The following is a 25,267-nucleotide window of genomic DNA, read 5'->3' as shown; positions in this document are numbered from 1 at the left end:
CGATGGCGATCTCATTTCGTTATACTTAAGAGCCACCGTATTTCCTTTATTTCGATAGTATTTATCGAAGGTACCCAATCTGATGAGATAAACGTCCTGTGTAGCGTGAATTTAGTGACTCCAAGATCTCAAACGTGCTTAATCGCTACGCTTCTGATTGAACCGCTTACCTTATGATCGAACCGTTCGACAAATCCTTCCACAGAATCGATCCATCGGGCAAAGTATGCTTCACGTAAAGCCGTAGATCTACCTTGTGGACTATTATGGGCTCTTCCAATTGATACACCGAGTACCTGAAAACGAAATTCGCGTCGTCTTCTTTTTTTCTTTCCTCGACGAAAGACGAAAAAAAGAAAAAAAGAAAAGAGAACAGAAAGGAAAACGAACCACATATCGCTGAAGCGCAGACAGTGAGCGGATTCTAAATATTTCAACGCGTCCACGTTAGGAGGATGCCTGGGATCCGAGCAATCTTGACCGCCCCGAATTTGCCGTTGTTCCTTCGCTCTACTTTCGTTCGCCGTTCCTTTCGCCGTAGATCGCATATTTTTGCCCCTTTGTTCGCGCGAGGAAAATTTATCACGATCCTTCCACTTGACTCCATAATCAAGATTCGAAGGTTGAATCTGCTCCTCCTCCTCCTCCCCCTCTTGCTCCTCCTGCTCCTCTTCCCCCTCATCCGACAGCATAAGTAAGTTCCTCTTGAAAGGCCACTTGCTCTTTTTGTTATTCTTCTTATTCCTATCCCCCTTCCCCTTCTTCCTCTTCCGCTTTCTTCGCCGCTTCTTCTTCACGTGCTTCGTATTCTTCTTCTTACCGCCGTGTTCCCCGTGCTCATTCGTCAACCGTACGTTATCCATAACCGCAGACTCCCTCTTCTCCAAATCGTCCGATTTATCTCCCGCGCAAACACCGTTGTTCTTCTTCGACGTCCTCTTCCCCCCCTCGAGATTCGACTCGAGGAATTGGTCGTCCACGCTCTTGCCGGCCACGTTGCGCGGATAACCCTCGTCCTTGAACGGCGTCTCATCCCGCACGCTGGCCACATCGGCCGACCCGATCCTTTCCACCTCCACCAGGTCTATCCCCCCCTCCTCCCCCTCCCGATCCTCCAACCCGTCCTCCACCGTCTCCCTCCCAATTTTCCGCTTCTCGTCTCGTTTCAGATCCTCCCCCCTTATCACGGATTCTATTATCTCCTTGATCAAATTACGATCCTCCTTCGAGCTCTCCTCAACCCCGTTGAACTCTTTGCTCTTCACCGATCGCGGATTGTTCTTGGATCGGACCTCGTCCCCCAGCATGACCACGGTCTCGGTGGTGCCCAAGTCCTGGTAACCGGGCGCGGCGAATTGCTTCAAACTCCAGAACGTTCGATTGTTGGGCACGATGATGAATTTCTTGAGGTGTATCAACGTGCGGCCGGGCGCGTCGCTCGAGGTCACGTTATCCGTCACGAGCCTCTCCAATTTTTTCACGAATTCCGAGATGGCCAGCATGTTCTTCCTCTCTATGGACTGGTCGTTGGCAAACCCGTAATCAGGCTTCACTTTCTTCAACTCCTCGGGCCTCACCTTCTGCTTGGGGAAGCTGAGTTCCGCCTTTATCACGGTCTCGTTCATACGCGACAATATGGTGGTGGTCGCGATGCTGGTGGTCGTGGTCGGGGGCATCGTTCGCGCGCGCGGGGTGGTGGTGGTGGTGACCGCCTGGACGGTGGTGGTGACCGCCTGGACGGACGTGGTCGTGATCGACGGTCGGATCACGATCGGTCTGCACAAAGTGGTCGGCTTGCATATGGTCGTCGGTCTGCACGTGGTGGTCGGCACGCACGTGGTCGTTTGGGCGACCGTGGTGGTCACTATGGGCGGTGCCACCTCGGTGGTGGTCGGCGTTGCCTCGGTCGTGGTCGTCGGCGTTGCCTCGGTCGTGGTCGTCGGCGTGGTGGTGGTGGTGGTCGGCAGACACGTGGTCGACGGCTCGCACGTGGTCGTTGCAGCAGGCTCCAACGTGGTCATCCCCGAGATATTCTTCAAGTACGTGCGCTCCTCTTTCTCCGGATACGTGAGCTCGGCCTGCAAAACGGTGTCGTTCGAACTGCTTATTACCGTGGTCGTCTCGGAGGGTAACGTCCCCGCCGCCGCCGCCTTTTCCTGCTTCTCCACCTCCATCGCGATCGCGGAGATATTCTTCGGGGCTTCGGGCACGTGCTCCGGGTAGGACAGCTCCGCCTGTATGACGGTGTCGTTCGAGCTGCTTATTATCGTGGTCGTCTCGAGGCTCGGTGCCGAGACGTTCTTCGGTCGCTGCTCCATCTTCGTCGTGTTCAAAGAGGCGGCCATTTTGACGTCGTGAATGCTCAGATCCCCGTCCGACGCCAACACGCCTAGACGTTTGTCGGTGAACGTGATGTTTATGGGCAATTGGATGCTTATCGTGGTGAAATTTGGGGCGAAACAACGCTCGGTCTGGCCCACGTTGCTCAGGCTGTCCTCTATAACGGCTTCCCGGCTCCCTATGTCCGGTTTGAGGAAAGAACTCTCGGGCAAGTCGGACAAGTCTAGGGAAACTTGGGGCAAATTGTCGAGAAATTCGTCGTTTATCTTCATCGACTCCTCGTCGCTCAACGCGATCTTGTCCTTCGGGTCGTCCATATTGACGGGATCGTCGCGGTTCGTGTCCGGCGACTCCTCCTGCTCCTCCATTTCCGCCTCCCGCTGAGCGTTGTCGTTGGCCGACGAGAATCTCGCGGACTCCTTCTTCGAACGTTTAAGGGTCCTTTTCCAGGTTTTCTCGTCGACGGACGGCTCGCGTTGGCCCAACGGCGACCCGGCGTCCTCGTCCTCCTCCGAGGACGCGACGTTGTCCACGGACTTCTTCTGCAGGTAAAGCAACTGCCGCGGGTCCGAATCGCCCCTGTACTTGCCCGTGTTCCGATTCTTGGCGCGCACCGTGTCGAGCAGGTACTCCCTGGCCACCGATCGATCGTCGATCTGATCGAGCGGCACGTTGACGGACGGGCCGGCGTCGAAAACGTCGGACAGAAAGTTGGCGTTGTCCGTTTCGCCGGAGACGAGGGCGTCCGACGTGTCGACGAAAGAATTGGGGGACTCCAGTGGGAATCGATTCCCGTAGTTGTTCGTTTTCTCGTCGTCGATAGAGTTCTCTTTGAAAAATTCGGGCTCCGCGTTGAAACTGATGGAAACGGGCCGCCCGTACGAGTCGCTCTCCAAGTGGATCTTCCCCGTGAGGGAGATCTCGAAATTTTTCCCGTGCTCGTCGCTCTCTTGAAGATCGTTGCTCTCCAATTTGTTGTCGCCGCCGTTGTCCACCGATCGTGCCTGGTTCCCGTTGTCGTTGGAATACTTGTCGAAATCGTTCATGGAGGAAACGTCGTTAATCAACTGGTTGTAAGAGTCGTCCGTCTGCTCTTCCTCCGATATCTTGGACCCCTCGTCCGACTCTTTCTCCAAAAGATTCTCCAACGTGGGATTCGTGTCGAAATTCTCCACCGATTCGTCCAGATTCTCGGCCTTGTCGTTGTCGGCCTTCTTCGACCCCTGATCCACGGGCACCGTTTTATCGTCCTCGTCCATCTGCTCCTCGGACTCGTTGTAATCGTCCTCGTCCGGCAGTTCTTGCGACGAGGACACCAATTCCTGCTTCTTGTCGCTCTTGTTCTTCTTCTTACGCTTCACCCTCGTCGAATCCTCCTCTTTCTTCGCTTTCTCGTGATTTTTGTCGCGAATCGATTTCAAACGTTTCCGATGCACGGACGCGTCATCGTATTCGATATCGGGGCCATCGTCGCTGATGAAATTGTTCTCGTTGCCGTGCTCCTCGATTTTCTTCCTGTCCTTGTTGGCCCGGTGCTCGGCGTCTCTCTTCTCGTCCCTGGGAGCCCCTACGGCCCCTGAGATCGACAGCAAACGCCTCCCCTTCCGATTCGTCCTCGTGTCGCAAGTCATCTTCGCCTCGTGACTCCCCACGCGACGATGCCTGTCCTTGCAGGGCGGAAGTATCCTACCCGGGACCACGTCCATCGTCGGACTCGAGTAACTTTTCCTCGACCTGTCTTTCCCCTTTATCTTCGCACCCTTGCCCAACCCGAACGGACTCTTGTTCGAGAACACGGGCTGGTTGTAATTGTCCTTCGTCCCTTTCCTGATCGTGTACTCGGCGGTGGCGGTGGTCGCGAACCACGGATGATGAATCCACTTGATCCCCGGCGGAACCTTCTCCTGCGTCCCCGCCTCCTTGTTGTCACCTTTCGAGCGATCAGAATCGGTCAGGATATCGTCGCTCGCCCCACCACCCTCCTTTTCCACCTCCCGATACTTCATCCGCTTACCTGCACCGCCGACGCTTGCCCGTATCCGCATGAAATTCTGTTGCTCGTGGGAGAATTTCGACCCGAACTTCTTCTTTATGAAATCCACGTTCGTAGCCTTGTACGAGAACTTCAACAGCGAATCCACCAGACGTTTCTCCTTCTCAGGATTATTATCCTCGCTCTCGCGCATCCCTCTCGTGTCCCTCTCGCGCACCACCTTCTCCGCGCCGCCTTTGCCCGTTTGCATCGAAGATGTCGTGCGTTTTTTTTTCCGTCTCTGGTTACCCAGCCACAGCTTCTGCCCACCTATCTTGACCGGCTGCACGGTGGCCGAGATCGACTCGAGATCGGTGAATCCCCGCTCGAGCGAGGACTCGGTGGTGAGCACCAACACGGTGTGCCGTTCGGGGATCGTTATCCCCTCGATCCCGATCTCTTCGTGGAAGTTGGCACCGCCGACCGAGGTGCGGCCAGGTTTCGGCGTCTTGTAACCCGGCCGGATCATCTGGTCGGTGATGGTGGTCATCTGGATCTCGGTTTCCGTCGTTTCGTTGATCATGAACGGCGCCGTCGTCCCCTCCGTGGCCATCCTGTAACTCGGCCTCAATTGCCCGATTCCTTCTTCAATGTTTTTTTTTACCCCGACAAGGGGGGCATGGGGGATCCTCAACGACTCGGGATTCATGTCGGGCACGATCTTGAAGAAGTCGACCACGACCAGCGCTCTCGTCAAGTCCGATCTTTCCGTCGTGAACACGGGGTTGGGATTCAACAGTAAGTCGTTCTTGCTCAAGTCTAACGGTAGAATTTCGTTCTCGGGCGAGAACACGTTCGACAAAATTTGATTCGACGGCTCGTTGATGATCGGCGACCCGATCGGCGGAGAGATGACCAGGTCGGAATTCGGGGTCGAGCTTTTGTAATTGTCGAACAATTGGTTCAGCTTGTTCCCTTTGTCCCCGAACGACAATTTGTTCGCTTTCTCGTCCTCCTTGTACGCGATCCCCAGCTCTTTGAACTCTTTGTTCTGAGCACCTATGTCGGAATTCGGACTCACGTTGATCTCGGCCGTTTGATAAGAGGGAATCTTTTTAACCGCGAGTCCTTGCTCCTGGGGGTTCATAAAAGGATTTTGGTTCGCGTTAAAATCGATCGATTGGTACGAGGGAATCTTCTTGTTCCCCGATTCTTGCTCGTTATCCTGGGGAGGAGACATCATGTAAGGATTTTGATTCACGTCGGGTGGTGGCTGGTAGAACAGAATCTTTTTGTTATCCCGAGGACTCGTGTCGAGATTTTGGTTCAAGTTGAGCTCGGCCGATTGGTACGAGGGAATCTTTTTATTCGCCAGTTCTAGTTCTTTATTGAACCCTTTGTTCTGAGAATCGATGTCAGGAATTTGGTATACGTTGAACTCGGCCGACTGATACGAAGGAATCTTTTTACTCGAGAATTCCAATTCTTTGAACTCTTTGTTCTGAGAGCCGATGTCGGGATTTTGGTTCACGTTGAATTCGGGTGTTTGGTAGAAGGGAATCTTTCTGTTCCCTATTCCCAATTCCTTACTCTGGGAGCCGATATCGGGATTTTGGTTCACGTTGAACTCGACCGATTGGTAGGGGGGAATCTTTTTATTTCCCAATTCTAATTCCTTATTCTGAGAGCCGATATCCGGATTTTGGTTAAATTCGGGCGACTGGTAGAAAGGAATCTTTTTATTTCCGAATCCTAACTCCTTGTTCTGAGTGCCGAGGTCGGGATTTTGGTTCACGTTGTATTCGGACGATTGGTAGAAAGGAATCTTTTTATTGCCGAACCCTAATTCCTTGAACCCTTTGTTCTGAGAATCGATATCAGGATTTTGGTATACGTTGAACTCGGCCGACTGGTAGGAAGGAATCTTTTTGTTTCCGAATCCCAATTCTTTACTCTGGGAACCGATATCGGGATTTTGGCTCACGCTAAATTCGGCCGATTGGTAGGAAGGAATCTTTTTATTTCCGAATCCTATTTCCTTGAATTCTTTATTCTGAGAAACGATATCGTTGTTTTGGTTCACGTTACCAAAGGTTTCGGACGTTTGAAACGAGGGAATCTTTTTATTTCCGAATCCAGATTCCTTGAATTCTTTGATCTGGGAACCAGTGTCAGGATTTTGATTCACGTTGAACTCGGCCGATTGGTAAGAAGGAATTTCCTTGTTCGCGAATCCTTGCTCCTTCGACTCTTTAGAACCTTGAGAACCTATGTCACTTTGAATCGCGTCGGCCGATTGATAGAAAGGGATCTTTTTATTCGAGAATTCTAATTCTTTGATCTCTTTGCCCTGAGAAGAACCACCCATATCAAAATTTTGATTTACGTCAGCCGATTGGTAGAAAGGAATCTTTTTATTGGCCAATTCTTTACCCTGAGAACTCGCATCGAGATTTTGATTCATGTCGGCTGATTCGTAGGAGGGAATCTTTTTATTCGCGTATTCCAACTCGTTGAACTCTTTATTCTGCGAACCGATATCAGGAGTTTGATTCACATCGGCTGATTCGTAGGAAGGAATCTTTTTGTTCCCGTATTCCAACTCCTTGAACTCCTTATCCTGTAGACCCATATCGGGGCTTTGATTCGTGTCAACCGATTCGTAGGAAGGAATTTCTTTATTCGCGAATTCTTGGTTCTTAAACACCTGAGAACCGGTATCGGGGCTTTGATTCGCGTTAAAATCAGCCGATTGATAAGAAGGGATCTCTTTATTCGAGATTTCTTGCTCTTTGTCTTGAGTAGCGATGTCAGGACTCTGATTTATGACTGATAGATGATCAACTGATTGATAAGAAGGAATTTCTTTGTTCGAGAATTCTTGCTCTTTGAACTCTCTACCTTGAGTACCCATGTCAGGACTTTGATTCGCGTCAGCCGATTGATAAGAAGGGATTTCTTTGTTCGTGATCTCTTGCTCTTTGAACTCTTTGTCTTGAGAGCCCATGTCGTAACTTTGATTCGTGTCAGCCGATCGATCAGAAGGAATTTCTTTAATCACGAGTTCTTGGTTTTTAAACTCTTTATCCTGAGAACCCGTTTCGGGACTTTGATTCGCGTTAAAATCGGCCGATTGATAGGAAGGAATTTCTTTATTCGGGAATTCTGGTTCTTTAATCTCTTTACCTTGGGAATCCAGATTCTGATTCTGATTGTCAATCGATTGATCAGAAGGGATTTCCTTATTCAAGAATTCTTCCTCTTTAAACTCTTTCCCTTGAGAACCCGTATTGGGATTTTGATTCGTGTCGACTAATTGATAAGAAGGGATCTCCTTATTCGAGATTTCTTGCTCTTTGAACTCTTTATCTTGAGTACCGATATCAGGACTTTGATTCGCGTCAACCGATTGATAAGAAGGGATCTCTTTGTTCGACATTTCTTGCGCTTTAAACTCTTTACCTTGGGAATCTACATCAGGATTTTGATTCACGTTAAATTCGATTGATTGATAAGAGGGGATTATTTTATTCGAGAACTCTTGTTCTTTCAGCTCTTTGTCCTGAGAATCTACATCGGAATTTGGGTCGATGTTGATGCCGATCGATTGATAAGAGGGAATTTTCTTGTTGAAGTCAAAATTATTTATCTTTTCATTGAAAACAGACCCTATCAGCTTTTTTATATCGGGAATTTCATCAATTGGTTGATTCGACAACTGTGCGTTTATCTCCTTCTCTTGCGTGTCTTTGTTTTGCTTATCCTTATCTATCGTCTCTTTATCTTGCTTTTCTCGATTCTCTTTATCTTGATTCTCTTTATTTTGCAACTTGTCTAAATCGTTCGGAGGTTCGTCGTTCTGCATTTTTCCCATAACCTCCTTCCTCTGTGACGGTTTCAACCCCATCGTATCCTCCTTGAGCGTGTCGCTTATGCGACTGAATTTCTCCTCGATCTTTTTGTCCAAGTTATCCGTGTCCTTTGATGTCAATTCATCGCCCTTCTCCTCCTCCTTTTTCTCCTCCTTTTTCTCGCTCTTACTCTTCTCATCCAAATCTTTTTTATCGTTGAGTTCGCTCGCCACCATCTTGACGAATCCCTTCGTCGGTTTCTTCATCGACTTGGCGTTATCTATATATATTTGCATACCTTTGCCGAAATTCGGCTCCGCGAATCTTTCGCTATCGTCCGCCCTTTCGCTCCTCTTTTGCCGACCTCGTTTCCGAAATTTTCGTTTCACGATTCCCTCCGACTCGAGTATGGGATGCTGATTTTTCTTACTTTTTACGTATCTGCGGGATCTAAAGTTGCTTTTGTCCTCCCTGTAACCGGCAAAATGTTCCCTCGACTTCTTCTCGCCGTGATGATCGTAGTTGTTCCTCAACGACAAATCCTTCAACGTCCTCTTTTGGGGCGTGTAATTTTCGATCGTCTCCTCCCTAGGATGCTTCTTCCTCTCGCGCGCGTAAAAATCGTCTTTTCCCTCTTTCGCGCTCGAAATCATTTTCTCCCCCTCTATGTAAATTTCTCTCGAGCCGCCGAACACCTTCCTCTTCGATCGAAAATTTCCGGATCTTTCCGCTCTGCGTTTCTCGTCGAGACTTTCGCCCTCGTTCCACGCGGATGTGGTTCCTATTACCTCGTCCAAATTATCGTCCCTGATCTCTTTCGCCGGGACTGTCCAGCGCGTGCCTGATCTGTTCAATACACCTGTCTGAAAATGCCTCAAACGTCCGTTCGAATGCATAGGGGGTCGGATCGCGGCCACATCGATAGCGGAGAACGCGTTGCTGCTCTTCTTCTCGCGCTTCAAAGTCCAATCTTTATTCGCGTAGAAAGACTCGATCTGGCATTTCTTTCGTCCACCATTCGTCGCGTTATCCTCGCCGTTAACCTCCTTCGATATTCTTTCCGGTATCAATTTCTTTGATTCGTATTCCACCGAATAAAACGAAATCTCAGGGCAAGTCACGGCGCGGAACAAACTCTCCCGTTCGTCCGATCGCCCGTTCATCGAGGAATCTCCCGAATTTTTCTGCACCTCCGACAAATTTTTCCCGCCCGATTGGAATCCGCGATTTCTTGAACTCTCGTGCCGATTTTTCTTCATCGATCCCGATTTTTTCCCCATTGTCGATCCTTTGTGCTTCGAATCGCCGGCCGTATGGAATTCGCGATCCCTCGAGCCGTCGTGCCATTTTCCTCCGCTCACTTTCGCCGATCCCGAATTCTTCCCCGCTGACGTCGATCCCTTGTGCTTCGAATTCACGACCGTGTGATATTCGCTATTGCTCGAACCCTCGTACCGATTTCCATTTCGAAATCTTGAACTCTTCTCCACCTCGTCGTGTTTCGAATTATGGATCGATTGGGATTCGTGGTTACTCGAAGCTTCGTGTAGCTTTTCTCCACTCTCTTTCGCCAATCCCGAGTTTTTCCCCATTATCATCGATTCGCCGTGTTTCGAATTATGCAATTCGCGATTGTTCGAAGCTTCGTGTAGCTTTTCTCCACTCTCTTTCGCCAATCCCGAGTTTTTTCCCATTATCATCGATTCGCCGTGTTTCGAATTATGCAATTCGCGATTGTTCCAAGTCTCGCGCAGTTTTCCACCGCTCTCTTTCGCCAGGCCCGAGTTTTTCCCGATTATCATCGATTCACCGTGTCTCGAATTATGCAATTCGCGATTGTTCCAAGTTTCGCGCAGTTTTCCACCACTCTCTTTCGCCAGACCTGAGTTTTTCCCGACAGTCATCGATTCACCGTGTCTCGAATTATGAAATTCGCGATTGTTCCAAGTTTCGTATAATTTTCGTCCACTTTCTTTCGCCAATCCTGAATTTTTCCCAACCGTCATCGATTCGCCGTGTTTCGAATTATGAATCGAAGCTTGGTACCGATTTTCTCCATTTTCTTTAGCCAATCCTGAATTTTTCTCCACCGTCGTCGATTCGCCGTGTTTGGAATTATGCAATTCGCGATTGTTCGAACTTTCGTATAGTTTTTCTCCGCTTTCTTTCGCCAGTCCAGAGTTTTTCCCCACCGTCATCGATTCGCCGTGTTTCGAATTACGAATCGAAGCTTCGTGTAGCTTTTCTCCACTTTCTTTCGTTAATCCTGAATTTTTCTCTTTCGTCGCCGATTCGCTGTGTTTCGAATTATGGAATTCGCGATTGTTCGAATTTTCGTATAGATTTTCTCCATTTTCTTTCGCGAATCCTAAATTTTTCTCCATCGTCATCGATTCGCCGTGTCTCGAATTATGGAATTCGCGATTGTTCGAATTTTCGTACAGTTTTCCTCCATTTTCTTTCGCGAATTCTAAATTTTTCTCCATCGATTCGCCGTGTCTCGAATTATGGAATTCACGATTGTTCGAATTTTCGTACAGTTTTCCTCCATTTTCTTTGGCAAATCCTAAATTTTTCTCCATCGTCATCGATTCGCCGTGTCTCGAATTATGGAATTCACGATTGTTCGAATTTTCGTACAGTTTTCCTCCATTTTCTTTTGCAAATCCTAAATTTTTCTCCATCGTCATCGATTCGCCGTGTCTCGAATTATGGAATTCGCGATTATTCGAATTTTCGTACAGTTTTCCTCCATTTTCTTTCGCGAATCCTAAATTTTTTTCCATCGTAATCGATTCGCCGTGTCTCGAATTATGGAATTCACGATTGTTCGAATTTTCGTACAGTTTTCCTCCATTTTCTTTTGCAAATCCTAAATTTTTCTCCATCGTCATCGATTCGCCGTGTTTTGAATTATGGAATTCGCGATTGTTCGAATTTTCGTACAGTTTTGCTCCACTTTCTTTCGCAAATCCTGAGTTTTTCCCCACCGTCATCGATTCGTCGTGTTGCGAATTACGAATCGATTGGAATTCGCGATTATTCGAAGCTTCGTAACGTTTTTCTTCATTTTCTTTCGCGAATCCTGAATTCTTTCCCACGCGATTGTTCGAATTTTCGTATAGCTTTGCTCCACTTTCTTTCGCCAATCCTGAATTTTTCCCAACCGTCATCGATTCGCCGTGTTTCGAATTATGAATCGAAGCTTGGTACCGATTTTCTCCACCTTCTCTCGACAAACCTGAGTTTTTCTCCACCGTCATCGATTCACCGTGTTTCGAATTATGGAATTCGCGATTGTTCCAAGTTTCGTGTAGCTTTCCACCACTTTCTTTCGCCAATTCTAGGTTTTTCCCGATTATCATCGATTCGCCGTATTTGGAATTACGATTCGATTGGAATTCTCGATTGTTCGAAGTTTGATACCGATTTCCTCCATTTTCTTTCAGTAATCCTGAATTTTTCTCCATTGTCACCGATTCTCCGTGTCTCGAATTATGGAATTCGCGATTGTTCGAAGCTTCGTACAATTTTCTTCCACTTTCTTTCGCGAATCCTGAGTTTTTCCCGATTATCATCGATTCGCCGTGTTTGGAATTATGGAATTCGCGATTGTTGGAAGCCTCGTATAATTTTTCTTCATTTTCTTTCGCAAATCCTGAGTTTTTCCCCATTATCATCGAATCGTCGTGTTTTGAGTTACGAATCGATTGGAATTCGCGATTGTTCGATGCTTGGTACCGATTTTCTCCATTTTCCGTCTGTAATCCTGAATTTTTCTCCATTGTCATCGATTCGTCATGTTTCGAATTATGGAATTCGCGATTGTTCGAAGCCTCGTACAATTTTCCTCCATTTTCTTTCGCAAATCCTGAGTTTTTCCCCATTATCATCGAATCGCCGTGTTTGGAGTTACGAATCGATTGGAATTCGCGATTGTTCGATGATTGGTACCGATTTTCACCATTTTCTTTCGCCAGTCCTGAGTTTTTCCCGACAGTCATCGATTCACCGTGTCTCGAATTATGAAATTCGCGATTGTTCGAAGTCTCGTACAATTTTCCTTCATTTTCTTTCGCGAATCCTGAATTTTTCCCTACTATCATCGATTCGCCGTGTTCGGAGTTGTGGAATTCTCCTTCGTTCGAAGCTCCATTTCGATTTTTCCCCGCTGTCATCGATTCATCATGTTCGAAGTTATGGATGGACTGGAATTCTCGATCGTTCGAATTTTCGTCTCGATTTTTCCCACCTGTCATCGATTCGGAGTTGTGGATCGATTGAAACTCTCGATCGTTCGAATCTTGGAACCGATTTTCTCCATTTTCTTTCGCAAATCTCGAATTTTTCTCCACTGTCATCGATTCGCCATGCTTCGAATTATGGAATTCGTGATTGTTCGTAGCCTCGTGCCATTTTCCTTCACTTTCTTTCGCGAATTCCAAGTTTTTCCCTACTATCATCGATTCGCCATGTTCGGAGTTATGGATCGACTCGAATTCTCGATCGTTGAAAGCTTCGTCTCGATTTTTCCCTGCTGTCATCGATTCGGAGTTATGGATCGGCTGGAATTTTCGATCGTTTAAAGCTTCGTCTCGATTTTTCCCTGCTGTCATCGATTCACCGTGTCTCGAATTATGAAATTCGCGATTGTTCCAAGTTTCGTATAGTTTTCGTCCACTTTCTTTCGCCAATCCTGAATTTTTCCCAACCGTCATCGATTCGTCGTGTCTAGAGTTATGGATCGACTGGAATTCTCGATCGTTCGAGATTTCGTCTCGATTTTTCCCTGCTGTTATCGATTCGCCGTATTTAGAGTTATGGAATTCTCGACCGTTCGAAGTTTCGTCTCGATTTTTCCCTGCTGTCATCGATGCAGAGTTATGAATCGATTGAAATTCTCGATCGTTCGAAATTTCATCTCGATTTTTCCCTGCTATCATCGATTCGCCGTATTTAGAGTTATGGATCGACTGGAATTCTCGATCCTTCGAGCTTTCGTCTCGATTTTTTCCTCCTGTCATCGATTCGCCGTATTTAGAGTTATGGAATTCTCGATCGTTCGAGGATTCGTCTCGATTTTTCCCTGCTGTCATCGATTCGGAGTTACGGATCGATTGAAATTCTCGATCGTTCGAAGCTTGATACCGATTTCCTCTATTTTCTTTTGCGAATCTTGAATTTTTCCCCACTATCATCGATTCGCCGTGTTCGGAGTTGTGGATCGATTGGAACTCTCGATTGCTCGAAGCTTCGTCTCGATTTTTCGCCACCGTCATCGATTCGCCGTATTTGGAATTGTGAACTCGCGTCGACTCGCGTCCGCTCGAAACTTCGTCTCGATTTCTTCCTTCATCTTCCTTCGCGAATCCCGAGTTTTTAACGACTGTCATCGATCCCCTATGTTTCGAATTACCGATCGACTGGAATCCGCGTTTATTCGATGCCTCGTATCGATTTCCATTGGAAAATCTTAAATTTTTCCCCACCGTCGTCGACTCGTCGTCTTTCGAATTATGGAATTCGCGATCGTTCCAAGTTTCGTATCGATTCCCTCCATTCTTTTTCGCCAATCTTGAACTTTTCCCCACGCGCATCGATCCGCCGTGTTTCGAATTGTCCATCGACTGGAACTCGCGATTGTTCTTAGCCTCGTAAAGTTTTCCTCCATCTTCCTTCGCCAATCTTGAATTTTTAACGGGTATCGTCGATTGCCTCTGTTTCAAATTCCCCTCCTTTTCGATCAGTTTTCCGTTTCCTCCCTTCTCTCGCGTCAACGCCCGATCTCCTCCAACCCCCGCCGTCGTTACATCCAACAACTCTCCCACGATCACCTCCAGATACGAAGAAACGCTCGTCGACGTCTCGAATCCCTTTCCATCGTAGCACCTGTCCTGTTTCGCCCGGATCGTGGCAGGAAAATCCGGCCCCTCGCTTTTCCTCGACCCGTTATTCACCGTTTCCTTATTTACGAGCGGCTTCTTCGACAAAATTATCTGGATCCCGTTCCGCGTGTCGTACAAAGTTCCGAATTCGATTGTCTCGTTGCCAGGTATACACGAATGAGACACGTTTGGTTTCTGGTGGAATGGAGCCTCGCCCCTTGTTGGCTGGCCTCGTGCCACCGAATTATCCTCCGTATCCATCCACCCGCTTTCGCTCTGAAACCTGTTGCAAGATTTGTTTGCAGCGGCTTCGTAGTTTGACTTGGCCTTGCCGCTGCAACTTCCCGTCGGCTGGCTCGAATCGGGCAAATGATGTCTCTCGAACGTCGAATTGCAGGAACAACAGAAACCCTGCAACCGGATTATCCGTGATCCTCGATAAACAAAGGGGTTATCGGGAATGTTTTATGTGTTGTAATAGACCAGGCAGAAAGCAAAATATAACTTCTTCTCGGAATTTCTGAATTTATCGAATCGTATGAATTATTGAGCGTATACATTATAAAACTGATTATATCAAAAGTATCTTATTTGGAATAATACGAATAAACGTAGAAATAAATCTTCAAACAATTGACGATAATCTCTTAAAAGAGAAATCCTCGTCAAATGTTCCGTATTCGTTTTCCGCAATTGTCATTTCGCGCGTGTAAGATCGAAGATATTTCATTGGAAATAAAATCGGAATCGTGCGAATCGTCAAACTAATTTTCTACGATCTATCTCCACCGTATAATTCCCCTATAAAAGAGCGATTGACAACGAAAGTCACGAAAGATATTCGTTGCAAAGTGAGAAATGGTATTTGGGAGCGCCGTTTACCTCGCTGAACGGAACAGGTTTCCCGTGTATGAAGGATCGGCCGCAAGTGGGATGCTCGGTAACGCTGCATCCCGTAAAATTCGGGCTCCGGTTGTTAATCACCTCTTCCCTCGCCTCTGCGTTAACAACCTTGTTCAAAGCCGCGCGATCAATAAGATTGCCCGCGAGATCTCGTCGACCGCTCTGCTAGTAGTGGTGGTAGTAATAATAGTAGTAGTAGTAGTGGTACCAACGAATGGTAAAAAAGGACACGCGAAATTTGTCGGATAAAATAGCACTTATCGCGATCCGATAAAGGAATCGAAGTAACCGAGCAGCAGAGCCGTCGACCGATGATGGAAAGTGATTTTTCATTTTTATCTCTCGTGGAAGATTTTCTCTTTTTCTTTTTCTTTTTTTTTTCTTTTTTTTCCCTTTCTCTTATACTCACACTTTGAAATTTCAACCCATAAAACTGCAGTATAGTATCTTGGCGAACTTTGATCACATAGGGATTTTGGAGCGGGATCTTTTCCATCGTGAACGGGTCCAGCACGTGGTCGATCACTACGAATTTCTCCTCGATCTCGGTCTGGCAATACCATTCTTCCGTTATACCTCGTTATTCGCGCGAATATACAGGAAGAGAGAGAGAGAGAGAGAGAAGAGAAGAGGGAAGAAATAAGAAACGATAATAATCTCGTAGGAATCTGTAATCAGAACCTTGCCGATATTGTTGAACCTCATGCTGATAATGATCTTCCGCGTGCAGTTTCTCATCGTCACTGGATTCTGTTCCTCGTCGTGTCTACGTTTTCGACGAACGTGAACACCTTGCCTCGTTCTACGGGTTCGAATTCGAAGAATCAGATATCTCCCTCTCTCGAGACAGAGGTAAATGTCGAGGCTTACTTCTCGTTTCCAAGCAGGGGGCAGTGCGAGAGCACCGCCCTGATCTCGATCAACGGTCGATCCCATTCGTCCGAGTCTTCTCTGATTTGCCTGTCGCTGATGAACCGGGACGGGCAATCGGGATTTCTGGAAGGGTGAAGCTGAGGAACGTACTCGAATTCCGACACGTATGGTGTACGTGTCGCGCTCATTCTGCCATAAGAGACGAGTGTCATCTGCGCATAGATGGGTCGCGTGAACAAAATCGATCATATGTAGCGATTTCGCGTGATTTTTCGTTTCTTTTTTTCTCGAATTCTCGGTCGGGAGTACCCCGTCCCGTTTCCGTTTCACCCTTACCCAGAGGATCAGGAGATGCGAGATAGCCGGTGACATGTTAGGTCATCTGTCATGGAACTCATCCTCGGGTACAGGCGTGCGGCCTCGAATTTTCCCTCATGTAAGAAATTTCGTGAATGCGAATTGCGTATGAAATAGGATTTATATATTTCGATTGCCCTCTGGACACTGATACTTTCTGACAGGTTTCGATTATGCTTTTTCTAGGATATTCTGTGGGGTTAGAAGCAGAGGAACGTCGAGACACTCGTCTGTTTCCTGATCGAACTCGCCGCAAACTTTCAGGCCACTTTGATCTGTATTCAAGTGTTATACACGTTATAATCCTCCATTTTCATTCAGATTTTTTTCTAAATCTCCTATTAAACACCGACCATTGTTATTTCGCGCGTGGGGAAATTCCTTCGAGAGAACGAAACGCGAATCTAAATTCTCTGATACAAGTTTTCACGTTTCTATCTGGAAAATCGTTCTCCTGCGATATTTTATATATCGTACGCAGCGGCGTTCGATTCTAAAAATTTTGTTTTTCTTTTTTTAATTTTTCCCGTGTCCCGTTACGAAGTTATATATTTGAAAAACAAAAAAGCACTAAAAATTTTATCTCATTTTCTCCAAGTACGAAATTTAAAAAAAAAATTTCATCCAGACGAATATTCGAACCGCTACAATGTGCAGCTTTCATCGGCCGATAAATAATATATATATATATAAACTCTTCGGGGAATTGATACGCACACTTGTATATAAACCATATTTATTTGCCATACGAGTTTTCAGCCATTTACATTTACAATTAACGTGACTTTATGCTTTCGATTCGAGCGAGGGATCCGATCCGAGCGCGCCGTTTCGACCCCTCACAGATTCTTCCAGATTCCTCCTCGTCGATAAGAGAACGATCCAATCCCGTACAATCGATCCGACGCGATCGGGAGGAAAACGGACGCGTCGGACGCGATCCCTCTAATTGCTTAAATACCGCTTAAGAATATCACAGATCGCGATTCTTGCGTAAACGCACTAAAATTGTAACAATCTTCTTCGCTACCATTTGGCCCCCGACAATCCAATTTCCCACGGACGCGGACGGGACGGCTCTGTGTCCCTTTCTCGCGGCCACGATTCGGTCTTTTCCCCTCGGAGATCGGAATTGCGAGCCATTCGTCGCTTCAACCATTCTTTCCACGTCTTTCGAGGGGAGGGGGAGATTTAAGAGCGTCGCGACCAACGGCCCACCGCTTCGAGAATGATATAATTCAAGAGGAATAAGGGAAACAAGATGTCGACAATCGCGCATCGCTCTCGTACGAAAGAAAATTGCGCGAAACGATATACTTTTGTGCAAGGGATAGCTTTGTCTGGGAGGTTTGAAACATTTTTTTTGAACTCTTGATCGAAAGAATATCGTTGCAACTCTTATTTTAACTTTAGGGCGTGATAACCTGATGTCATCCTTGATGAGATTGATGAGAACTTTTCCGAGTGGGAAAAGGGAGAGGAGAGGGGAGGGGGAGGGGGGCGAAAGGGAGACGATACGTTTCTGACGTGTGTCAGAAATCGTGAGACGTCAGAAGTTGACGAAAGTCGAGTGAGCTGTTGGTCGGGATCGGCCAAGAGTCAACTGAAACCCGTTTTTTTTCTTTTCCTTTTTTTTTTCTTTTCTTTTCTTTTCTTTCCTCTCTTCTTTTTTTTTCCATCGAGAACCGAGCGAAACGATGTCACGAATAAAAGCGAAGCGTCAATCGAAATTTGTGTCCGTACGAAGATAGAACCGAGCGAAATACACGGGTGAAGAGATAGAAAGCGCGCGCTAACCAGCCTGGTTATCTCTCTAAGCCCTCCTCAGCGTGAATCTATCCGAAATATTGAATCGTGACGAGATTGACGAGTTTTTATTATTATTATTATTATTTTTTTTTTTTATTTTTATTTTCTTTTTCCCCTAATTTTTTTCAACTCGACGATTTTACTTTTACTTTTACTTTTATTTTTTTTTTTTTTTTTTTTATACGCCGCTCCTCTAATCAACTAAACTAAACCGAAAAAGATCAGGGAGGGGGGGGGGAAGAGGGAAAGGGAAAGGGCACGACTTATTTACAAACTTTTTAACAGGAGCAAGACAAGAGCGAAGACAATCGGGTGCGCGAGAAACTAAACGAATCCGCCTCGTTTGCAACCACGTTCGTCTCCTTTGCGACTCGAATCTCGCATCTTCGAGATCTACAGCTCCTCGAGTATATCGCAGAGATTTTAAAACGAACTCTTGAAAAAAGAAAGAAACATTTCTAAACGAACTCGGATGGCGCGAGTGAAGATTACTCGCCGACTCCTACCTAACGTAACGTAACCCTTCGTGTCAATCGTGGGAAATGTACGAAATGTATGTCGATCGTATACTCTTTAATCCGGTCTATCGTGCAATACTCCTTCCGCTAATGAAACGAATAATTATTATCGTTCCCCCGACGATGCAACGATCACCAGCTCGCCCGCCGATTTTGCGGACTCGTTGCAAAGTCGAGAAATCGCTTTGATAAATTTATTTATTCACGTGCGTACACGTGCCTCCTCGTTATTCTCTCTCGTTCACTCGCCTGTTTTTGTTTTTTGTTTTTTTATTCCTTTTTTTATCACACACACATTCATACGTATACATTCTCTCTCTGTCTCTCTCTCTCGTTCGTTCAACAATTTATTGCTTTCGCTATAATAATAAATCTCTAAAGTCCTCTAAAGCGTCGTAAGGAGAGATTATTAACATTAATGGCGCGTTCGAACCGAAAGGGAGAGATCCCCTCTGCCGGTTTCCAGAGAAAACTTTGAAAACGTCGCAACAAGCTTCTTCTCCGTCGATCGATCCTCCGTGTCGAATCGAGCGATCGTCGTTGCTCCGTCGATCCTTTCCTCGCCTCTAATTTTCCAAATCGAACTTCTGAAAGTATAAATATTAATTCGTTTTGCGAACAGTTTCGTAAAGGATAAAAGAATTTTCTTTTCTTTTGACGAGTTCTATTACCCGAATCGATTCCCTCCGACGCAAGATCGCTCGACGATTGTTGAAGAAAAATAATTTAAAGCCCTTGAGTCGCTTTTCCTCGCTCTTCACGTGCCACAATCACACCACGCCGTATCCAATGATCGAGTTATCGTGAGATGAATCGCTGACGTTGTCGGCGAATTGTACGTCCAAGCCTGATCGTCATCACCAGGTGGTGCACTTGTTGGGGGGGTTCATCTTCGTTCCGAGCGGGCAACGGAACGCGTCCGCGAACGCTTGAGAGTTCATCATTATACCGTTGACTCTGGTGTTTCAAAAAGAAATCACGATATCGATATTATCGAGTGTTTCGTTCGATCGAGAAACGAGGATTAGTGATTGATTCAATACCTTTCGGGCTGAGGTGTGTGGTAATCGAGCTCAACGGAAAGAATGTAGGCCTCGGCAGTCATATTGGAACAGTAAGTCTGGAAAAGAAGATAACAATCCTGTGTTTATCGTACCTTTTAAAAAAATATCTTCTTCTAAATGCTGCTTTAAGTTAAAGAAATTGAAAACAACGTTCAATGCTAAAAATCGAAGAAAATCCCCTCCGTGACGAATATTGATTTTCGATAAAGCAACAAAAAAGAGAAAAACAATAGAAAAAAAATAGTCGTAAAAATGCAACGAAATTCAAAACGGCTGTGCATACTAACGCTTGGATATCGGACCGCGTATACGCAAAAGGAAAAACGGGAAATTCTTTTTCTCGCAAAAAGCCAGGTCAACCTCCGTGTAACGGAAAATTGAACACGTACGAACGACACGTAGAATTTAAAATATCTCGATACGCGTGTATTCGAAAGGATAGGAAATAATAAAAATTTGAAGGAGAAGAAAGCAGCCAATCTCGAATCGATGAAATACGGCGGCCGGTCTGTTTGTTTACCTGGGCGGCGCTTATGAAGAAAAGCTGGCTCGCGCGAAGTCCCTCCAATCCTGGAAGACTTCGATCCTTGCCGTTCGTCAAAGTGTGCCAGGTTTTATACGAAATCTGCAAGGCTCCGATATCAGCTACGTTCTCGTTCCTCGTCACGTTCCAATCAAACTGAAACACGTTTCATCCCTCCGATTTCACCACCGCAACCTCGTACGACAAATTTACAAGGAGATATACACACGTACACACACATATGTATATATATATAGTTTTCCCAACCTGTACAGCAACGTCGTTCCCGTAAAATTGAACCTTCCTCCAGAAACTCCTGGCGTAAAGCCTCGCAACGCATTCGATCCTCGCCTCCAACCTCTTCCAAGACTCGGGCGTGATCCAGAGCCATTGATCGACGTTCATATCGGGATCCAATGGCAGTCGGCGTCGATGGAGGTCGAAAGCGTGGAGGATCTCGTGGCCGATCACCGATCCGAGGGTCGCGTGCGCTGCATACGCGGGTCCACCGTCCCAGGACCACGACCAGGCTGTCATCATAGCCAGTGGGATGCCTGAAATCGACGAGCTACTTTTTCCACCGTTCCCCCAACAAAGAATGGTGCAAATATTTCTCGTTTTTTTTTTTTACCAATCGTGTTCGTCGATGATTCGTAATAGGCGTTCACGTTGTAGGGATGACGACGCCTGCGAAAGTAAAAAAAATTCGTTTGACGAGCGTTTATATTGAATATACGTTCGCGGGCTGGCTCGTGACTCTTTCGAGCAAAACTCGTTCGGGATAGATGAGGCGAGGTTTCTTACTTCTCGGTCACGTTTCTCCTCAAAACCTTGTCGTCGACGGTGCGAATCTGTTGGAACCGTCTCAACACGGTGTGGAAAAAGTCGTCCGGATCGATCTCCACCTGTCGAAGGCAACAAAAGAAAGAATTTAAAGGTGACAAATGTATCGATACGCGTTTGGAATGTAAGGAAGAAGCCGCTCACCTCGGCCATTTCTCGGGCCAGCAAACTCTCATTGTGGAAACCAGGCCACACGTGAAATCTTCCCCGCAACGAGTTCAACTTCAACAACGCCTGCGTCCTCGTCTCCTCGTCTAGCCAAGATTTCACTAAAATACGCTCGGCTACTGTCTCCTTCACGCGCTCGAACAACCCACCCACCTGTTCGCGACACCAACATTATTTATTTCGCGTTCGTGCGATGGAGGAAAGGGAAATATTCGCGAAGCGGAACGAGAGGCTAATTTTTTTTCTTTTCCTTCCATCTTAACAATAAGATTTCTAAGATAACTAAGCTAATTAATGCACGAGACTATTTTTCATCGCCTTACCCTGTTCGCTAGGGTTTCTAGATATTGAGGCGTGTACTGCTGCACGTAGAGAGCGCCCACGACTTCACCGAACACCTCCTTGGTCAGCTTGAAACAAGAAAGCTTCCAGTCCTTGCTCCCCGTCACGTTCACGATGTCGTGGAGAGTGTCCGTCGCGTACAGCAGCAACAATCCGTTGTGAATAATCCTTCGTAACAAGATGCCCTCGTGAGTATTATTCTATTAAAACCTTATTTACGTTTACGATCCATCTCTCTCTTTATCTTTGTTTCGATCAGTCCTCGATCTAGCATTGGCCATAACTTTTTCTGAGGATGAAATAACGAGCCTGCGAGAATAGGCATGTATATATATATTTCGTCGAAAAGTATAATGGCCTCGTGGCTATAATAATAATGAACAGCTGGCACCGAGAACATAACGAATTAACGTTATCGATTCCATCGAGACTTTATGGTCGCGCTACCATAAATACGAGTCCATTTAAACGAATTTCGAGGATATTCTTTTATACCCGAGATAATATTATACGCTCCTTAATTTTTAGACTTTTAGATCCTTTTATTTTTAACTGCGTTTTTTTCTTCTATGGATTTTATATACACTGAGATGTATCAAGATCGTGCTTTCACAAGTCGTTCCATTACCACGATAAAATGGTGCTTTTAAATTTTCCTTAGTTATGGAGATATGGAGAAGTATGTAAGTGAAAATTAGGAATAAAGTTATTTGGTCAATTGTTCAAAATCAATCGAGCAAATCAACCGTGTAATAGCCATATGATAAATGTTATTCGAGCATTTTAATATCAAGCAATTATTCAAAGTAACTTTATTCGAAATTTTCAAGTTCGAGTTAAGCCCGATTCTGGATTCAATAATTGCCAAAAGATTGAAAAATACTTTTTTTTTTTAATGTACGACGATAAAAATCTTTTTAAATCGGGGACAACGATAATTTCCGCGTACACGGAAACAGCATTGGCGCAGATGCGCCGAAATTTCCTGACAAAGTGTAATGGACGAATTAGGCACCGATTTACGATGCATGCTCGCCTCTGATATCAAAATTTATGGTCGTGCTATACGTTTATTAACCGCGTGCTACGACATCGTGCGTACGAAATTCTCTCCTCGTAAATGTTACCCCCCACATACTGATACCATCCACCTATTAATAATTCTTCGCGGCACTTTAACTTTAATTTCCAACCACCCTTCGAAAAGATTAAATATTAATCGCGATCTGAAACGTGATTCGAAATTGGCTCAACACGTTTCCTCATACGTAACCGAAACAATAATGGAACGAAAATTGGAAAAGATGAAAATTCACGAGAAGTTGCAAATGCGCGAGACTTGGAAAAAAGCGGAACTTGGTTCGAAGGTATCAAGGACGGATAGATGGGACAGAAATTGGCGAGTGTCTCGTTCTCGTTCCGCGAAATGCCTTCGACAATAATTATCGCCGTAGCTGTATTCGGTCCCTCCATTCGCGTAGCGTCTGTCTAAGAGAGATAATAGCGAGGAACGAGCGTGGGCTGCCAAGAGCCTTTTGGAATTCTCGAATGTTTGCTCTCCTATCCTATACGCTCTGCTATTGCCGATATTAGGACTAAATTGGCAAAGTTCGAACTCCACGATTTGTCGCCACTTTATCCGTTTAAATAGGAAATGAGAAAATTAAATAGGAAAATCGTATTATTCACTATCGTTACATATTATAATTGGTGCGAAAATGTTATCTGTTGCTTCGTGCTTCACACCGACCGACCGAAGAATTTCACGTTGGATCTTTGCTGCAAAGCGCTCCACCGTGTTCACCGACCGAATAACTCGAGTCGAGCTGTCTTCCAGCGAATACCACCGCCACAATCACTTATCCCTTTTATCTCTTTTCTCTATCTTCTTTTTTTTATTGTTAAACAACTCGATCAAGGAAATCGATTTACCAATTGAATTCGATCTCTCGTCGAAATAACGAGATATTCTCACACACACACACAAATTTACTCTTCTAAGCTCGTCGAGAGTTTCTATCGAAATTTTTCGACAAATTCGATTCTCGAGCTCGAGTTACCAATTTACTCACTCGCGAAGAAAAGCAAAGCGTCCGTCTCATTTTTCACGCTTCGAAATTGTATTTTCTGCCTCCCTTTTTAAAACTGTCACGCGTAACTTCGATCGAGGGCGCGAATTCGTTTCGATGCTGACCGGTTGAGAGGAAGTTGCGGTACGCGTATATGCATTATGCAAATGCAAATGCCAGTGCCATCAAAGTGAAATTCGGCTCACACGGAGCGTGAAAGTCAACCAAGCGTGGTGAGAACCTCGTTTCGTGCGATCGGTTTACGATTCGTGATAATCGATGCTCGGAGCATTACTTCCTCGCGCAGAGTTGCGGAATTATCGGGAAAAATATCCAATCGTGCTAATAGAAGAGTTTGAAAGAACGAAGGAACGTGTTTTAAAATTTTAAAATCGATCTCGCTTCTCTGTTTCTTTCTGTTTTGTAATAATGTAACAATAACTTTTTAAACGTTCAACGGATTATTGAAAACGAAATTTTCTTTAACAATACGGTATCGTATATCGTATAATATAGTATATCAGAGTTACTCCTGTTCTAAATTCGATTAATTAATTAATGTCCGTTTGAATTATGAATTTTGGAAATTGTCGAGTCATCGAGACTATTATCCTCAAAGACCCTGCTTTTGTTCCATTCGACAAAAGAGAAATTATGGGGGGATTAATTGGGCCGAACGAAAGGCGAATTAATCGTGTTTCGATTCTCTCTTTGTTTCTATAAAGTGGCTCGATTATCGAGCGAACGAATACGCGATACGATATATCAATTCTTGCGGTGATGGAAATTTTCCCCGTTGGATCATTGAATCTTCGCGCTGCGAAGACCAGTTTCTCTTTTTCCCAAATCTTCTCTTTTTTTGGAGCAGTTGTCAAAGAATCGAGGAGGAAATTCCCTCCCTCCATCCGTTTTCGAATTAATTGTAAAGCAAAAACTCGTCCCATCAAAATCGAAAAGTTTAAGAAAATTATTTTAAAGGACAAGAAATCTTGGCAGGAGGGATGATGTGACGCTTGCAATCCGTCACAGTGATATCGCGTTTCCTAATCGATTCCTCGTGCATTCGATTCATATTTCCTTCGTATATTCTCGAATATCCAACGAAAGTAAACGCAATCGAACGCAATAAAGCCTTCTGATCGACCGCGTTTACGTTCCATAATTCGTTAGTCGATTCATTGGCCGAATGGCCGATATTTACTCGGCTCGAATCCTCAACTTCCGGTTTATCGACCGCTCGTTATCAATAATATATATATATATATATACACGCGTATTTTGAACAACAGCCAGTCAGAACTTTTGTAGAGCATAACCGTTATTTACCCAGGGAAAACAGGAGAGAACTAACAGTTCAGCTTCGCGTTTATAAAATTATCATCAACTGTATTAGCTGATATAATATTTTCCGATAATTGTTGACGAATGTGCGGCGAAAGGGGAGCGTATGAGTATTTCGATCCATTCGATAAATCCATGTCGATAATTCAACCCGATTTACGCGCCCATTTTTACGCACGCATGGTGTAAACTATTTAGAGAAGAATCCATTTCCATCGGGTAAAAATGTCCACACTGGTTGGCCCATAAAGGAGAAAAATTATCGAAGGGATTCGATAGGGATGTTATCGAAAGTAATTTTAGGATAGGAGGAGCGATCGTAAAAATTGCAGGTGCAGTTACCTTCCATCGTTATTTTTAATACCACACAGGCGATTCGATTAATAAATAGCGACTGCCTGCGCTATCG

General features: G+C 45.5%; 2 protein-coding genes and 1 long non-coding RNA gene across 6 annotated transcripts in view; 1 reads left to right on the top strand and 2 right to left on the bottom strand.

The window, feature by feature from the left end:
• Positions 1 to 104: 104 nt before the first annotated feature.
• LOC114577043 (uncharacterized) lies at positions 105 to 16,012 on the bottom strand. The gene is made up of 6 exons (XM_062075583.1): positions 15,822 to 16,012; positions 15,633 to 15,753; positions 15,361 to 15,501; positions 13,792 to 14,459; positions 391 to 10,866; positions 105 to 296 (listed from the first exon to the last, which is right to left on the bottom strand). Exons 1-6 carry the CDS (start codon positions 16,010 to 16,012, stop codon positions 167 to 169), a joined length of 11,727 nt encoding a protein of 3,908 aa, XP_061931567.1. The 3' UTR covers positions 105 to 166.
• An 888-nt stretch (positions 16,013 to 16,900) lies between these two features.
• Positions 16,901 to 25,267, bottom strand: part of LOC107994434 (kell blood group glycoprotein homolog) — a 64,289-nt gene continuing 55,922 nt past the window's right edge. For all 4 annotated transcript variants that reach the window (XM_062074868.1, XM_062074869.1, XM_062074870.1 and 1 more), the window contains 9 exons: positions 21,430 to 21,616; positions 21,083 to 21,259; positions 20,900 to 21,000; positions 20,727 to 20,782; positions 20,363 to 20,649; positions 20,093 to 20,251; positions 19,552 to 19,628; positions 19,180 to 19,465; positions 16,901 to 19,095 (listed from right to left, as the gene is read on the bottom strand). In XM_062074868.1, coding sequence (XP_061930852.1) covers positions 19,366 to 19,465; positions 19,552 to 19,628; positions 20,093 to 20,251; positions 20,363 to 20,649; positions 20,727 to 20,782; positions 20,900 to 21,000; positions 21,083 to 21,259; positions 21,430 to 21,616 — 1,144 coding nt within the window. In that variant the 3' untranslated portion in view covers positions 16,901 to 19,095; positions 19,180 to 19,365. The remainder of the gene's footprint in view (positions 19,096 to 19,179; positions 19,466 to 19,551; positions 19,629 to 20,092; positions 20,252 to 20,362; positions 20,650 to 20,726; positions 20,783 to 20,899; positions 21,001 to 21,082; positions 21,260 to 21,429; positions 21,617 to 25,267) is intronic.
• Positions 21,499 to 25,267, top strand: part of LOC133666093 (uncharacterized) — a 62,702-nt gene continuing 58,933 nt past the window's right edge. Inside the window, exon 1 of the long non-coding RNA XR_009829709.1 lies at positions 21,499 to 21,636. This is a non-coding gene — a long non-coding RNA (uncharacterized LOC133666093). The remainder of the gene's footprint in view (positions 21,637 to 25,267) is intronic.

Source organism: Apis cerana, linkage group LG5, assembly GCF_029169275.1.
Source record: "Apis cerana isolate GH-2021 linkage group LG5, AcerK_1.0, whole genome shotgun sequence".
In the NCBI taxonomy this organism is placed as follows: Eukaryota; Metazoa; Arthropoda; class Insecta; order Hymenoptera; family Apidae; genus Apis; species Apis cerana.
The sequence above is the reverse complement of the archived record's forward strand: the minus strand, read 5'-3'. Positions and strand labels throughout refer to the sequence as shown.

Coding starts and splice junctions, on each gene's coding strand:
- LOC114577043 (XM_062075583.1), bottom strand. CDS start 16,012: ATGAGCGCGACACGTACACCATACGTGTCGGAATTCGAGTACGTTCCT. Junction 15,754..15,821: donor CCCCTGCTTGGAAACGAGAA/GTAAGCCTCGAC, acceptor TCGAACCCGTAG/AACGAGGCAAGGTGTTCACG. Junction 10,867..13,791: donor AAGAACAATCGCGAGTTCCA/GTCGATGGACAA, acceptor CCATAATTCGAG/ACACGGCGAATCGATGACGA.